Source organism: Salvelinus namaycush, chromosome 3, assembly GCF_016432855.1.
Source record: "Salvelinus namaycush isolate Seneca chromosome 3, SaNama_1.0, whole genome shotgun sequence".
NCBI lineage: Eukaryota > Metazoa > Chordata > Actinopteri > Salmoniformes > Salmonidae > Salvelinus > Salvelinus namaycush.
Window position 1 is genome coordinate 76,101,187 of NC_052309.1, and position 17,682 is coordinate 76,118,868.

Genomic DNA, 17,682 nt, shown 5'->3' on the forward strand with positions numbered 1-17,682 from the left:
AAGACATTATTTCACAAGGTCTCCATTTCTGCCAGGGCATTCTCCAAGGTATTGAATGATATTGTTGTGAATGTAAAAGGAATGCACTTATGCTTTTGCAAAGATAGTGGACCGTTTTTTTCCCCCTACCAACAAACTCCATAAAGTTCATGTTTGAGATGAACCTGACTGAAATATGTCTGCTTATTTTCCATCATATCCTTCTATCTGTTGTGTATGGTTGGTTACTGCTCTCTTCAGGTGAGCACCTCACCACTGCCCTTCATGCCAGTGGGTTGAAACAGCAGGGGTTCCCAAACATTGGGAAACCCACATAACCTACTTGAATAATGTCTACACATCATTAATCCATTTATGATTGGCTAATATGTGTGTGTTCTAAATGCAAAAACGTGTCCATGACTAATCCATATATTTTATATTAACATAGAAAACCTGCCAAAAAGAAAATATGACTGTTTCAACATTCAACCATGAAAAACTGCTTGTTTTCATGAGAATAAAAGTTCAACCTGGAAACATCAATTTGTGAGTCAGCGTTTATATGGCCTACTATGCCAGCGTAAACTCCTTTGATGATACAGGGACTAGAATCAAAGTGGGAGGGAATAGTCACACACTACGCATATGAATACACGCCTCTTTCGAGACGAAGTTCGAAGCGATGGGTAAGTGCGTGTGTACATGCTCGTAAAGGCTGCAAGTAGGAGGCAAGGAAAGGCGAGGGTAATGTTGAACATCGATGGAGCTCATGTAATTTGGTCAACAAGCATTAAGGGTTTCAGTAAGTGTTGAAATGTTTGACGTTTACCGGCTGCACGGAGTCGATATGTGTTGATGTGCCATGGCTCCGCGATGGTTTCACCTCTGTGCGCTGGTGTTCTGTCCTCCTCACGGTATCCGGATGGGAAATCTCTGCAGAAAAGTGTCACACTGGCCTCGAAATTAATTCCAGAATTCTCCAACATCGAAAAAGTATTATAAAGATATGGATAAACACTGCAGAGTGAAGGATGAAGCCACGTCAAAGGCAGCAAAGCGCAAGGAAAACAAACAGAAACATGGACGGCTTTTTCGAAAGAAATCATTGAAGTCGGTGGGGAGTTTTGTAAATAAAATAATCAAAACTTTGGGCACTTTCACCCACTTTGGAGACGTTGCAGTTCAGGGCGCAGAGGATGACGATGGAGGGTTTCGTGACGGGACACCTTGCACACTCAGTGCCAACTCAGGAAATATCAAAGAGGATGTCGCCGGGGATGATTCTGTTAAAAATAATGCGATAGCTTCTTCCCGTTGCTCGGTGAAAGAAAGGGTTTTATGGTGCTATGGTGGCAAAATTCCAGGTGTTCTAGGCTTGAAAAATCATGGGAACACCTGTTTCATGAACGCCGTGGTCCAGTGCTTGAGCAACACTGACCTGCTCGCAGAGTATCTCGGGTTGGAGCGGTACAAATTGGATTTGAGTCGAAGGAGAATTAATGGGGTTGTTAGAAGTGAAGACACGCAGCATGCCAGAGGTGAAGTCACTGAGCAGTTGGCATCACTTGTTAGGGCACTCTGGACTCTAGAATACATCCCGCAACTGTCAGTGGAATTCAAGGTAGGCTATAGTTGGCTATTATTAAATCTAGTTGCTCTTATACCTGTGTACTAACAATATACTTACTATGTAATAAACTCAGGACAAGCTATTGTAGTACCAGAGAGCCAGGGGTGAAGATAACGGGTGTATTTCCATTTGCTCCTGCTCCTGTATACCTTGATTGAAACCGCAACATAAAACAACTATGTGTCATTCCTAACATGATACAAAAACAATTTGTGTGACATTTGCCTAAAATATTGAGGGGATTTACAGAAAATGTTATCATATTGGTCAATAAGCATTTCACTGTTAGTCTACACCTGTTGTTTACGAAACATGTGACAAATAACATTTGATTTGATTTTATATTCCAAAAAATGTTGCCTGAAGCACTATCCATGACATTAGAGCTCATAAGATTTATTAGCCTATAGGTAACCTGGTTATTTTTTTCTCCAGGATTGATTACTTTATAAGTCGGTGCAACAGCGAGCTTTGATAGCTACTACGCTGAACTGCAGTTCAATAGCTACTATGCTGAACTCGAGTTAATCTCTACAGTGCTTTTATAGTCTGTGGGTTTACCCAGATGGCTTTTAGTTCACCACTTACTAATGAAGTGGCTGGCTGGCACAGTGTGTCACTGGAGTCTAAGGGCATGGGATTACCAGGTGTCTGTCTGGAGTGCTGAGCTAGCACTTTGTTCCATCAGACACTCACAGCACAGAAGAACCTTGAACATAAACAAAGGACTTACTATACACTAAACAGACTTTTGAAAGCTGGTGTGTTATATTGAGTGTTTTCCAGGTATGGTGGCTTTGAACGCTGGGCTTTAAAATGACAGTCGCTGAGATGTTGAGCATAGCACCTGGCTGACTCACTACCATTTACAGTGTTTCTGAATAGGACACACTTCATTATGTTAGTTAGGCAACATTGCCATAGAGAAGACTGTTTATTGAGAGGAACACTCTCCATTAAAGGATCTGAGTGTGGATCTGAGAGTGGATCTTCTTGTGGATCAGGAGGCGGTGACAGTATCAGTTTCCCCTCAGGCGTTCCCACCCTGCCCACTCTAAAGAGGAGGAAAAAATAATTATCACACTGCCTGCAGTGCTAAGCTCCTATATAGTTCAAGGCCAGATAAAGAGAAGATGATAAGGGGTACATTCACAATGGATTTATTCTTGGAAATGCTCATTGCTCTGTGAGGAGAAGAGGTGGAAGCGTAACTAGAGGCACACCTTCACCCTGCATTGTGCAAAGCCAGGGGCTCAATCACTTTGCCTCTAGCTCAGTGTAATGCACTCGAAGTATAGGAGTTCAAATCAAATGTATTTATAAAGCCCTTCTTACATCAGCTGATATCTCAAAGTGCTGTACAGAAACTCAGCCTAAAGCCCCAAACAGCAAGCAATGCAGGTGTAGAAGCACGGTGGCTAGGAAAAACTTCCTAGAAAGGCCAGAACCTAGGAAGAAACCTAGAGAGGAACCAGGCTATGAGGGGTGGCCAGTCCTCTTCTGGCTGTGCCAGGTGGAGATTATAACAGAACATGGCCAAGATGTTCAAATGTTCATAGATGACCAGCAGGGTCAAATAATAATAATCACAGTGGTTGTCGAGGGTGCAACAGGTCAGCACCTCAGGAGTAAATGTCAGTTGGCTTTTCATAGCCGATCACTCAGAGTATCTCTACCGCTCCTGCTGTCTCTAGAGAGTTGAAAACAGCAGGTCTGGGACAGGTAGCACGTCCGGTGAACAGGTCAGGGTTCCATAGCCGCAGGCAGAACAGTTGAAACTGGAGCAGCAGCACGGCCAGGTGGACTGAGGACAGCAAGGAGTCATCAGGCCAGGTAGTCCTGAGGCATGGTCCTAGGGCTCAGGTTCTCCGAGAGAGAGAAAGAAAGAGAGAAAGAGAGAAGGAGAGAGAGAATTAGAGAGAGCATACTTAAATTCACACAGGACACCAGATAAGACAGGAGAAATACTCCAGATATAACAGACTGACCCTAGCCCCCCGACACGTAAACTACTGCAGCATAAATACTGGAGGCTGAGACAGGAAGGGTCAGGAGTTAGAGAAGTTTTGTCTGGGTGGTGGTCAATGAGGGGCAGATTGAGAGTGCCCAACCACAATACCAGACTAAAATACCATCCAGAGATTGCATTACCTTTATTGTGCAGTCAGTGCTATACCTCCTGCCAGAGAGGTCTCAGAGGAGAATCAATCCTAACTAGTTTATTTGGTCTCTGTCTGACCCAATGTTCTGTGTGACCGTTCCTCTCCTCCAAAAATTAACTCTTTCTCACAATCTCACTCTTCTCTGGACACCCTGCAAACTCCTCTCCATCTATAGCCACTTCCTTCTTATCTTGTGGGACTCTCCTATCAGATTTTGAGAGGACAAAAATCTGAGCTGGCTTCATGTAGTCAAGATAGTTGAGATCTCAAGATAGCTGTAATGAAAAACACTCAATGCATGTGATGAGATCTTTCCTGTGTTTCAGCACACACAGGCGTGCATCTTGGCTGTGGCTCTGTGACCAGAAGGGTCATGAGTTTATGTCTGGCCGTCTAAAACTGTCTTTTATGTAATTCCACAGCTGTCTGCAGGCACCATGAGATAATCAGATAGCTGTCAGGCCCCTGTCTGAGCCCTTAGGCCATGGGAGCATTAGACTAAACAACCAGCCATCTATAAACAATCAAAAACCTTACCCCGTAATTTGAATGGCCCACTTCATAATTATCTCAGAGCAGAGTTCTCAAACAGTATTATCAGTCACTCCACATGCTTCTGACAGAGTAAGAGGAGAGTGAATAGCATAGACAAGAAATAACAAAGAAGATGGATAAGTGTTTGCGTCACATCCCATAAAAAAATAAACAAACACAATTTTGGAGGAGAAAATGAAAGTGAATGTAAGTAAACTTTCTGATGTAACACAATGTATTAGCAAAAGCAATTCGGTGGTTGCACACGTGTGCTGTTCAGTTACAGGCTAATATTCACCAAGTCAACTCTAATGTGAGAATGACTGACAGCTTGACAGATAGAGATTACTTTTCAATCCTCATTATAAGCAGGCAAAATGTATTTTGAGTGAATTCAGAAGAGAGGTCCTTGGTTAATTAGAAGCAAAAAGTTACCATTAAATTGTGATCTGTCCCAGTGTCCTCTCAGGCAGGTTGGTGGTGCAGACTGGAGAAAAATAAAATAAAAAGGTAGCTACCACAGGATGACTGGCACTGAGCTACATTCCAGTAGCACCTTGCAGGACTGACGCTGTAGGGGGAGGGTTACTTAAATGTTGTATTGAAGGTTAAGTACTGTGCCCGTGACTTTATATATATTCTTCCCCTTCATCATGTCCTATCTGTCACTGTCCTCTGATCTGAGGGCTTCATTTTACCTGCTCTGGGATCAGAATCAGATGTGTGTTTTAAAGAGTATCTGATCTGTTTGTCCTAGTGCATTCTCTGAAGCCCTCCTGGTGGATTTCAATGTTTGCATAGAGGGGCCAGAGAAGGTTTGAAAACAGAAACTCAAACAGTTACTCAACAGCTAGTATATAGGTTTCAATAACATGGGAGAAGCCTAGGACAGGGGTCAGGGAGGGAGGGAGGGAGGGAGGGAGGGAGGGAGGGAGGGAGGGAGGGAGGGAGGGAGGGAGGCTTCTTGAGCTGGAATTCAGTCCACCCTCCCTCTCTACGGAGCAGGTGGACTATCTGGTCGTGATTGAAGGCTAAATCAGTTTAGAGTTTTGACATGTTTGTGTGATGACTCATCACAGTGACAGTGACTCTGGCTTCCAAGGATGTGTCAATATTTGGGGTCTCCATGTAGGCCTTTTAATGATTAGGCTATTTGATCTGGCAGAGCTTTTGATTTCAGGACATTAAATATGAAGTTAAATGACTCAGTGAAGTCGCAGGGAGATGACACTTGTTCTTGTTCTGTAAATCTTCTCTTCAGGCGTACACAGGGGTTTAATTGGGCCAGGTCCCGCCGGGATCTTTGGTCAGGGGCGTCATGCACCCCAAAAATCTGAGGGGGCACAAAGTACATGAAGATGGCTGGGGGGTGATCCGTATTGGGGACATGTCCCTGTCCTGAAGTTGGAGAATTTAGCATTTTTCAAACACCTGAAACAGCTTTTTGCTGCAATCTAGAACCATAGTAATTATGCTTAATTCTATGTCAAAACTGTTTATATTTCTACATATCTAAACATAGGTTACCTCTTGAGCAAAACGCACAAAATTGCTGTTTGAATGAATGCTTACGAGCCTGCTGGTGCCTACCATCGCTCAGTCAGACTGCTCTATCAAATCATAGACTTAATTATAACATAATAACACACAGAAATAGGAGCCTTAGGTCATTAATATGGTCGAATCTGGAAACTATCATCTCGAAAACAAAACATTTATTCTTTCAGTGAAATACGGAACCGTTCCGTATTTCATCTAACAGGTGGCATCCATAAGTCTAAATATTCCTGTTACATTGCACAACCTTCAATGTTATGTCATAATTACGTAAAATTCTGGCAAATTAATTCGCAACGAGCCAGGCGGCCTAAACTGTTGCATATACCCTGACTCTGCGTGCAATGAACGCAAGAGAAGTGACACAATTTCTCCTGGTTAATATTGCCTGCTAACCTGGATTTCTTTTCGCTAAATATGCAGGTTTAAAAATATATACTTCTGTGTATTGATTTTAAGAAAGGCATTGATGTTTATGGTTAGGTACAGTCGTGCAACGATTGTACTTTTTTCGCAAATGCGCTTTTGTTAAATCATCCCCCGTTTGGCGAAGTTGGCTGTCTTTGTTAGGAAGAAATAGTCTTCACACAGTTCGCAACGAGCCAGGCGGCCCAAACTGCTGCATATACCCTGACTCTGTTGCAAGAGAAGTGACACAAAGAAATTCATGTTAGCAGGCAATATTAACTAAATATGCAGGTTTAAAAATATATACTTGTGTATTGATTTCAAGAAAGGCATTGATGTTTATGGTTAGGTACACGTTGGAGCAACGACAGTCCTTTTTTGCAAATGCACACCGCATCGATTATATGCAACGCAGGACACGCTAGATAAACTAGTAATATCATCAACCATGTGTAGTTAACTAGTGATTATGATTGATTGATTGATTGTTTTTTATAAGATAAGTTTAATGCTAGCTAGCAACTTACCTTGGATTCTTACTGCGTAACAGGCAGGCTCCTCGTGGAGTGCAATGTAATCAGGTGGTTAGAGCGTTGGACTAGTTAACCGTAAGGTTACAAGATTGAATCCCCGAGCTGACAAGGTAAAAATCTGTCGTTCTGCCCCTGAACAAGGCAGTTAACCCACCGTTCCTAGGCCGTCATTGAAAATAAGAATGTGTGCTTAACTGACTTGCCTAGTTAAATAAAGGTGTAAAAAAAAAAATGGTGTTCAAATCGCTGTCCAAAAATAACGATTTCCGATTGTTATGAAAACTTGAAATCGGCCCTAATTAATCGGCCATTCCGATTAATCGGTTGACCTCTAATTAGGAGACTACTCTCTTCTACTCCTACTTTTGCTTTGACACATCCCAATAATCACTTTGCTCTCTGTTTATGAATGTGTGTTCACTTTGTACAATGTTCAGCTACTTTGAAGATAGGTACATTAAGCAGTACCTCCCACACACAGTGTGTTATTATACAGGTTGTACCAATGATAGCGAGATCTACTGTACTGTATGATAGTCATACAGTATGTCTGTTAGATACCAGGGATCATTAGGCAGTGATCACAGGCTGCTGTTCTCTCCATAATCTCTCTTCACTGCTGAGGCTCCTTCAGGCTGCCAGCTGCGGTTCAGCCGGTTAATTCCAGCGTAATTGAGTCGTGTGCCACTCAGTCTTAAACCACAGATTTCAACTTACATTGTGTTCCATGTGGGCTTAAGTATTCCTCAACCTACTTTTTTTGTGGCACAGTGATATCTACGGACGTATTTCATTTGATGTTTCTTTCTTAAATGTAAAAAGAACGGTCTTTATATCTGTCAGTTAAATTTGGGTAACACTTGTACTATAGTTTTGTGTGTGTGTGTGGTGTTGAGACAAATGTTTCTGAATAACTGAATATGAGTCAGCGAACTCATTATGGGGTTCAGTGGGAGCCATCCAAGGTCAGCTCTGATTGGGCTCAGCAGCATTTGAGGATTTTCTGCCCGGTACCTTAAATAGCTTTGTCTCAGACAGTGGGCGACGAGGGAAGCGTGAAGAGCATTCGGGAAAATTTGCAATTCAAGAATCCCTCTGTTCTGCATTCTGTGGAGACGGACATAGGGCTGGATGCAATGATTGACCCGCTGTGGGTCCACTGTGTGCACTGTGCTACAGGAATTAGGCCTACAGCTGAGCTTCCTGAAGAAGGGATCCTGTGTGCAGCCACAGGTGGACCAACAGACACATCAGACATATCATAAATCAAATAAAATTGTATTTGTCACATGCGCCGAATACAACACGTGTAGACCTTACTGTGAAATAATTACTTACAAGCCCTTAACCAACAATGCAGTTTTTAGAAAAATAGGAGTTAAAAAATAATAATAATAAACTAAATAAACTAAAGTAAAAAAAAAATAAATAAACACTATACAATGACAATAACGAGGCTATAAACAGGGGGTACCGGTACAGAGTCAATGTGTGGGGGTACAGGTTAGTCGAGGTAATTGAGGTAATATGTACATGTAGGTAATGGTGAAATGACTATGCATAAATAATAAACGGCAAGTAGCAGCAGCGTAAATAAAAAATTAAAAGTAAAAAGGGGGGGTCAATGCAAATAGTCCAGGTAGCCATTCAATTAACTGTTCGGCAGTCTTATGGCTTTGGGGTAGAAGCTGTTCAGGAGCATTTTGGATCTAGAATTGGTGCTCCGGTACCGCTTGCCATGCAGTAGCAGAGAGAACAGTCTATGACTAGGGTGTCTGGAGTCTTTAAAACATTTTAGGGCCTTCCTCTGACACAACCCTGGTATAGAGATCCTAGAAGGCAGGAAGCTTGGCCCCAGTGATGTACTGGGCCGTACGCACTACCCTCCATAGCGCCTTGCGGTCGAAGGCCGAGCAGTTGCCATACCGGGCGATGATGCAACCAGCCAGGATGCGCTCAATGGTGCAGCTGTAGAACTTTTTGAGGATCTGAGAACCCATGCCAAATATTTTCAGTCTCCTGAAGGGGAATAGGCTTTGTTGTGCCCTCTTCACGACTGTCTTGGTGTGTTTGGACCATGATAGTTTGTTGGTGATGTGGACATCAAGAAACTTGAAGCTCTCGACTTGCTCCACTACAGCCCAATCGATGTGAATGGGGGAGTGCGCGACCCTCCTTTTCCTGTAGTCCACGATCATCTCCTTAGTCTTGATCACGTTGAGGGAGAGGTTGTTGTCTTGGCACCACACGGCCAGGTGTCTAACCTGCTCCCTACAGGCTGTCTCATCGTTGTCGGTGATCAGGCCTACCACCGGTGTGATGGTGTTGGAGTCGTGCTTGAATGCACAGTCGTGGGTGAACAGGGAGTACAGGAGGGGACTAAGCACGCACCCTCGAGGGGCCCCCGTGTTGAAGATCAGCGTGGCAGATATGTTGTTGCCTACCATTACCATCTCGGGGCGGCCCGTCAGGAACTCCAGGATCCAGTTGCAGAGGGAGGTGTTTAGTCTCAGGGTCCTTAGCTTAGTGATGAGCTTTGAGGGCACTATGGTGTGAAGACATGAACAAAATGCATCAGTGATTCGTATTTTCCTTAAACATTTCTGAAGAGGCAACATATGAATGCCCCTGTCTGTGTGTGCGCGTTTGTCTACCACTTTTTGTGTAGGCATTAGCAATGATGCTAATAATGATCCATCTTCTGGTAGATACCTACCTATATGCCTTTACCTACCTGGCATAATGATATCCAGTGGCGATTTGTTATGCAAAATCTGCAATCACATGTGTGCTCCAGAAACACAGCTAACCAAACAGTGTTGGTGTGCAATAAATAAAAGGGTATCTACACCCAAAAATGTAAATGTAATATATTTTTCCCAGACCTCAAAAGTGGTCTCCTGATGTGTTTTAAGCATTGGTGTGGACCTAAAACATAAAATGTTGTTGTTTTTCTATCAAAAATATATATTTTAAGAGTGAAAACGTGAAAAAACTGTGGGGAAACAGAAACCTGGAAAAAATACAAACTGAGAAAACGGAATTTCAGAAAAAAACAAATAGAATTTGGCAAAAAATTAAATGTATTATATAGGGTCCTACACACCTCAGTTGGCCAGTGAATATCGCACTGTTTGTTTCATGTTTCTATGTAAGCGGGAATGGCAGTAAACAAACCAATAGCTTTTGGTAATGCAATTTGGGTATTCCTGTCACATCTCAAATCCTAACAAGCTGTCAGATTTGGATCTGAATTATCCCACTGCTGTTTTAGTTATTCATTCTTATGCAAAATGTTTGGATGATCCGGACAGCAGAAGGTTATTCATGCATTTAGGCAAGTCTTTACTTCAAAAGCACACTGTGTGGTTATAGTACATTCATCTTGAATTACATCAATGTAATGATTTTAAAACAACAGTCAGCTAATCTGTTTTCCCTTTACATTGAAGATGCATTAATTCACCAATGTTTACAATACAGTTTTACATTGACTCCTTCATTGACCATGTGACTCTCCTTTCCCTTTCTAGAGTATAGTATCCAAGTATGGATCCCAATTCCGAGGAAACTCCCAACATGACGCCCTGGAGTTCCTGCTTTGGCTTCTGGACCGAGTTCACGAGGATGTCAACTTGTCCTCCTGCAGCAACAACAATAACAAGACCAAAGCCCCAGGGAAGGTAAGAGTGCCTTCTCCATCCACTGTCACACAGTCACATTGAACTGTACTGAACTCAAAGTATAGGCTAGACTCACAAGTCTCAACAGTGCCTTGCACTTCCCACTCACAAGAGCAAGAACTACTGTCTGACATATCTATTGCTATACAGAAAATTATCTTTTCATTTACTTGGTTTCACAACAGAACGTCGGTTTCTCCAGGCATTTGCAACAGCATCTTTATGTTCTTTGCAGCTCTAAGTTTGTACAATTTAAATTCAGCTCTCAATTATTGATGTACTTATCTACCCTTGGATCTATACTAAATGTGCTAACACAGCATTAATCGACTTTAATTGATGTACTCTGTGATTCTGAAAAATTCTGAACAGATGTGAGAGGAAGAGGGGCATTGCATAGAAGTGACATATTTCCTTCTCTCCTGTGCTCTACATGGCATATAATTCAACAGATAACTCATTCTGATAATCCTGTGTGAGGGATAAAGCTCCCTCTATACCTTGTATTGCCTACCCCCTTTGGTGAACTTGTTCATATACCTGTTTGGAAACAATTGCCTCTCTGACAAACTTATTTCCTGTGTTTGTGGGGAGGAACAGCTTAGAGCTGTTGTGATGGGTTTCCATAGTTCTGTCTGTCTGTGAATATGTCCTATGTGCTGCAGCCGTCTAGCTGATGCCACAAGTGAAACTGCTGCTTTCACAGGAGACCTGCAACTTTGTTCTATCATGTCTTCTGTGCAGCCTGAGGAGTAGAATCAAAGCTGGGTAATTTGCTGTTTGATACTTTCTCTGTGCATGGCTCCTCCTGAAGGTATGCCTGTGGGCACAGTGGAGCCTGACACCCCCTGGATAGGCCTTTGATCGGTTCCACTGTGCCCATTAACAGGGAGTTTCATGCATTATTAAAAACATATTTCTGCTTTTGAAATACACCCCCTCTTTAGCAGTGCTATCAGGGTGATAACCAATGGAATGATTCATACCAAGTGCTAAATTCACTGTTGGTGAGTCATCACAAATAAATCTAAATGATATCAGTGTCCCTTCTCCCACAGACCTTACGCCACTGATTTATTCTGTTGTATCATCGCTATTCTGGTGGAGGGGAATTTCAGTCTCAGATTCACAGAACAATACATCACTGTATTTGGGATTCAACATGTCTTTATCAAATTGGTATGCGAACACACGGAAAACAATCTGTTACACTTTTTTGAGTGTTAAGTAACAGAAGTGAGATGCATGGTTTGAGGGAGGGTAAATGGTGCTGTGTTCCAGACCAGCACAGCTTACTACATGATGACACTGGCCAGAATGAAGCCATTGGCTTGGCTACTGCCTAGGCCTGCTGGCTCTTGTTTTGGATAAAACACAGTTTGGTCTTTGTTGCATCAATTGAATTTGACACTGCATACTTGAATTAATAGATCAAAGTAAGAGGTGGTCTCAAGCCGTGGTCTGTTGAAGTGAATCTCACTGACACTAACCATGTAGGGACCTACTGAACCAAAGGCTATGGTTAAGACTAGAAACTAGACTGTGTCGGCTAAGACAGAAGTTTTGAGATTCAGTTGCCAGTGTGAACTCAGCTTTGTGGTCTTGTATGTAAGATTCCTCATTACTTGATCTATCTTCCAACAGGTTAGCGGGTTAGTGTGTTTGCGTATGGGTGGGTGTGTTCTTGTGTTTATGGGTGTATGCATGTGTGTAGGCTAAGTGATGCTCTGTGAGTTGTGTGTGTGTGACAGTGAGTGTTTGTATGGGCCTCAGTTCATTGAGCCATTCAATTTGGTTGTTTGCTATGAGCAATGAGCATTCGGTCCCCTCAGATGCACTTTCCCCCTTTCTCTCCATCTATCCTCCACCCCCCCTCTCTCTTTCTCTCTCTCTCTATATATTTTCTGTTGACACTCCCCTCTTTGTTTATCTGGCCATATACAGTACTATGCAGTGTCTATCCGATACTTGAACAAAGCTTTAATCTGTGTCTGAGATGAGTTGCCCTTCAGTGCAGGGCCAGAGGGCACAGGAGGTGATCTGGACTATGTCTCTGTCTCTCTGTATGAGGCCACAGAGGACGTCAGAGGAGGCTGGGACTGGAGGACTGCTGATAAGGCCTGTCATTATAAGTCTGGGACACGTCAAGGAAAAAGTTGCCACATTGTTAACACCCAAGAGTCTGACGGTGTGAGGGACAAAAACCTGCTGTTTTTGACAGCATGCCGCTCCGCTTCATTATTGCTTTTACACACTTTTACTTTAGTTTAGGCAAGACAAACTGGTAATAGCAATTTGGTTAGGCTATCTTGCCACACCACACCTCCAATGGTTCACCTTTCTGTGTGAAGGAGACCCATTTTAACTTTTGAACTTGTTATTGTGTTCTCTGTCTGTGGGACTTCCTCCCAGCTATATGGCCCATTAAGCCCAGCTGCCATTGGCACTTTGACGTCAACCCAGGTTGGGCTGGTCTTGGTGGGCTAGCTCAAATTGCATTTCCACTGCCTCCAGAAATGAGAAATGATGTCATGTTGCTAGGTAGTCAATATGTGGCTGCAGCTGGCTTCGCTGATATTGCTAGCTAGCTATCTAGCAAGATGTTGAATAATTTAATTCACCCTCACCATGCTGTAACTAACGTTACCCCATACTCCTGCCAGTGCCAGCCAGACTCAGAGTTTCTCTGTCCAGTGTTTGTGTTCTTTTGCCATCTTTTTATTGGCCAGTCTGAGATATGGCTTTTTCTTTGCAACTCTGCCTAGAAGGCCAGCATCCCGGAGTCGCCTCTTCACTGTTGACGTTGAGACTGGTGTTTTGTGGGTACTATTTAATGAAGCTGCCAGTTGAGGACTTGTGAGGTGTCTGTTTCTCAAACTAGACACTCTAATGTACTTGTCCTCTTGCTCATTTGTGCACCGGTGTAACAGCTCTCGTTTGTAGAAGGAAGAGTGGACCAAGGCGCAGCGTGGTAGGCGTACATCGTCTTTTTATTGATGACACCAAAACAAAATAACAAAGACAAAAAAAACGGAAGTGAACAGTTCTGTCAGGCACAGACTCTGATTGGGAACCACACTCGGCCAAAAACAAAGAAATAGAAATAGAAAACATAGACTTTCCCACCCGAGTCACACTCTGACCTAACCAAACATAGAGAATAACAAGGATCTCTAAGGTCAGGGCGTGACAGTACTCCCCCCACCCCCAAAGGTGCGGACTCCGGCCGCAAACCTGAACCTATTGGGGAGGGTCGGGGTGGGCATCTACTCTCGGTGGAGGCTCCGGTGCGGGACACAGACCCCGCTCCGCTTGAGGCTCCCCCCACTTCGGTGGCGCCTCTGGTGCAGGGATCGTCGCCGGTACCTCCAGACCGTAGATCGTCGTCGGGGACTCCAGGCTAGGAACCCCCCCTGTAAGTTCCGGACTGGAGACCCTCGCTGAAGGCTCCGGGCCATGGATCATCACTGGAGGCTTCGTGCCATGGATTATCACTACAGGCTCTGGGCCATGGGATCATCACTGGAGGCTTTGTGCCATGGATCATCACTGGAGGCTCCGGGCCATGGATCATCACTGGAGGCTCCGGGCCATGGATTATCACTGGAGGCTTCGTGCCATGGATCATCACTACAGGCTCCGGGCCATGGATCATCACTGGAGGCTTCGTGCCATGGATCATCACTGGAGGCTTCGGACCATGGATCATCACTGGAGGCTTCGTACGTGGAGCCGGAACAGGTCTTACCGGACTGAGGAGACGTACTGGCAGCCTGGTGCGTGGAGCTGCCACAGGGCTTACCAGGCTGGGGAGACACACTGGAGGCCTGGTACGTGGAACCGGAACAGGTCTCACCAGACTAGGGAGATGCACTGGAAGCCTGGTGCGTGGAGCAGGCACCGGATACACTGGGCCGTGGAGGCGCACTGGAGGTCTCGAGCGTAGAGCTGGCAAAACCCGTCCTGGCTGGATGCTTACTTTTGCCCGGCAAATGCGGGGCGCTGGCACAGGACGCACTGGGCTGTGAAGGCGCACTGGAGACACAGTGCGCAGAGCCGGCGCAGGATATCCTGGGCCGAAGAGACGCACCGGAGACCAGGAGCGCTGAGCCGGCACAATCCGTCCTGGCTGAATGCCCACTCTAGCACGGCAAATGCGGGGAGCTAGCACAGAGCGCACCGGGCTGTCACCGCATAACACTGGAATTTGCTAAAATGCATATTGACAAATCACAATCCTTCTGGGAGAATGTCCTTTGGACAGATGAGTCAAAACTGGAGCTTTTTGGCAAGTCACATCAGCAGTTCACAGATGAAAAAATGAAGCTTTCAAAGAAAAGAACACCTTACCTACAGTGAAACATGGAGGAGGCTGGGTTCTGTTTTGGGGCTGCTTTGCTGCACCTGGCACAGGGTGCCTTGAATCTGTGCAGGGCACAATGAAATCTATAGACTATCAAGGCATTCTGGAGTGAAACGTACTGCCCAGTGTCAGAAAGCTCTGTCTCAGTCGCAGGTCATGGGTCCTCCAACAGGATAATGACCCAAAGCACGCAGCAAAAAGCACCCAAGAATGGATAAGAACAAAACATTGGACTGTTCTGAAGTGGCCTTCTATGAGTCCTGATCTGAATCCTATCGAACATCTATGGAAAGAGCTGAAACTTGTAGTCTGGAGAAGGCACGCATCAAACCTGAGACAGCTGGAGCAGTTTGCTCAGGAAGTGTGGGCCAAACTACCTGTTAACAGGTGCAGAAGTCTCATTGAGAGCTACAGAAAACGTTTGATTGCAGTGATTGCCTCTAAAGGTTGTGCAACAAAATATTAGATTACGGGTCCCATTTTTGTCCATGACATTTTCATTTGTTTTATTATTTACAATATTATGTTGAATAAAAAATCAAACGCAAATCTGATTTCTATTAAATATGGAATGAACAATGGTGGATGCCAATTACTTTTGTCAGTTTCAAGTTATTTCAGAGAAAATTGTTGTGGAGGGGTACCAACAAATTTGAGCACATCTGTATATATATTTTTTATTATTATTCAATTTCAAATTACAATACAATAACAAAGAAACATAGGACATCACTACACATATATTTTCTCTGAAGAAACATAAAATAACATTAAAAGTAAAAAAAATAAAATCACGAATTGACTTTCAAAAGATAAAGTACCTAAAATAAAATAAATGCCAGGGTTTACAGTTGTACAAACCTATGATCGAGTTGTAATAATACAGTGTTTTTGTTATTGACTAATTCTAGAGATTTTATAAAGTATTGGATTTCAAGTAAAAAAATATGTTGCATTTGGAGACATATTTCAAATATGTTTTTCGTTACGAGAGAATGAAGACATTAACGACTAATTCAGTAGTTTTGTTCGTTACCAGAGAGAATGAAGACATTAACGACTAATTCAGTAGTTTTGTTCGTTACCAGAGAGAATGAAGACATTAACGACTAATTCAGTAGTTTTGTTCGTTACCAGAGAGAATGAAGACATTAACGACTAATTCAGTAGTTTTGTTCGTTACCAGAGAGAATGAAGAAATTAACGACTAATTCAGTAGTTTTGTTCGTTACCAGAGAGAATGAAGAAATTAACGACTAATTCAGTAGTTTTGTTCGTTACCAGAGAGAATGAAGACATTAACGACTAATTCAGTAGTTTTGTTCGTTACCAGAGAGAATGAAGACATTAACGACTAATTCAGTAGTTTTGTTCGTTACCAGAGAGAATGAAGACATTAACGACTAATTCAGTAGTTTTGTTCGTTACCAGAGAGAATGAAGACATTAACGACTAATTCAGTAGTTTTGTTCGTTACCAGAGAGAATGAAGACATTAACGACTAATTCAGTAGTTTTGTTCGTTACCAGAGAGAATGAAGACATTAACGACTAATTCAGTAGTTTTGTTCGTTACCAGAGAGAATGAAGACATTAACGACTAATTCAGTAGTTTTGTTTTCATTTGAATAATAACATATTACATCTTTCATTGTAAATACATGGGTCTTGTCATGGCTTCAGTATGCATTCTGCTCTGGCTGTTGAGTAAAGACAACCCCTTCCAGAGGCTCGTTGCTTGTCTCCATGTTGGCTTTATACTGACAGGACTAGGAATCATGCTTCATATTGACCTCAATTAGATCTGTGGAAGTCATTATTAACCTGCCCTGGAAATCACATTAGCATGTCCTCATTAATGCCAAAGCTATTAATAATGACAGTCTACTGAGTCATTTAGCCTGAAATACATGACTAACTAATCGATGGACAGACATCACCTCTCATGCAGCTGCATCTCAATTTCTACTAAGCTAATGCTACATGTTCTCTAATGATATGGGGTATGCCAACAAAGGTATACGACTGTCGACTAACATATAGTGGGAGTTCAGCAGGTGTCAGGGTTGTGCTTGTAGTGAGGTTCTCCTCTCTCCTGACTGAATTAAGTATTCTTCTTGAAAACTTGTTTTGAGGTAGAAAAACCCTTCCTACAATCTTGTAATTATTTTTTCAAAAGAATACTGTCTAACAGAATAAACTCTATATCAATAAATCGCACGCACGCACGCACACACACACACACACACACACACACAGAGACTAGCACTGTGTGGTCTCTGTCCAGAGCAGAACATCTCTTATGACAGTCATCTCTTAAGTTTAGCCAGAACCTCTCTCAGCCGCCTATGAGTGGACTGAGCACTGGCGTTGTCATGGATTTCATTTTTTTATCAGTATGGAAACATGTGGCCTGATAGACTAGAGCCAAGGAAATAATCCCAGGGCTCATACAGTACACTACCTACTAAAGGGATTTATCCTGCTATTCTCACTGTGCCCCCCCTCCCTTCTCCCCTGGCTCAAAGTCTGCTACTTACCATACTCACTCTTCCCTTTATTGGTCTTTTTAGAGCCCTCTAAGAATTTACAGTAGTATCAGCTAGCCACCCACAAAGGAGCTCTCCTCAGGGGAGAAGGCTTTTAATGGCTCTCTCAGGTGGCAGACTCCATGAAGAGAGGTCTTCTTATTTTAGCACTGCTCAGACATCTATCACATCTAACTGTGTTTATCCTTCTCACATCACAAAAAGTCTAACCCTTGTTGACGTCTGGGAGAAGGGTCTTGAAAGAGGGAGTTCAGAGGAGTTTAAGGGTTTGTTGTATTGTGT

General features: G+C 43.2%; 1 protein-coding gene across 2 annotated transcripts in view; it reads left to right on the forward strand.

The window, feature by feature from the left end:
* The first annotated feature begins 642 nt into the window (after positions 1–642).
* The window catches only part of LOC120038995 (ubiquitin carboxyl-terminal hydrolase 43-like), a 97,466-nt gene continuing 80,426 nt past the window's right edge, over positions 643–17,682 (forward strand). The window contains exons 1-2 of one of the 2 annotated variants that reach the window (XM_038984526.1): positions 643–1,603; positions 10,340–10,489. In XM_038984526.1, the coding sequence (XP_038840454.1) occupies positions 989–1,603; positions 10,340–10,489 (765 nt within the window). In that variant the 5' untranslated portion in view covers positions 643–988. The remainder of the gene's footprint in view (positions 1,604–10,339; positions 10,490–17,682) is intronic. The other variant, XM_038984534.1, reaches the window with a different exon arrangement.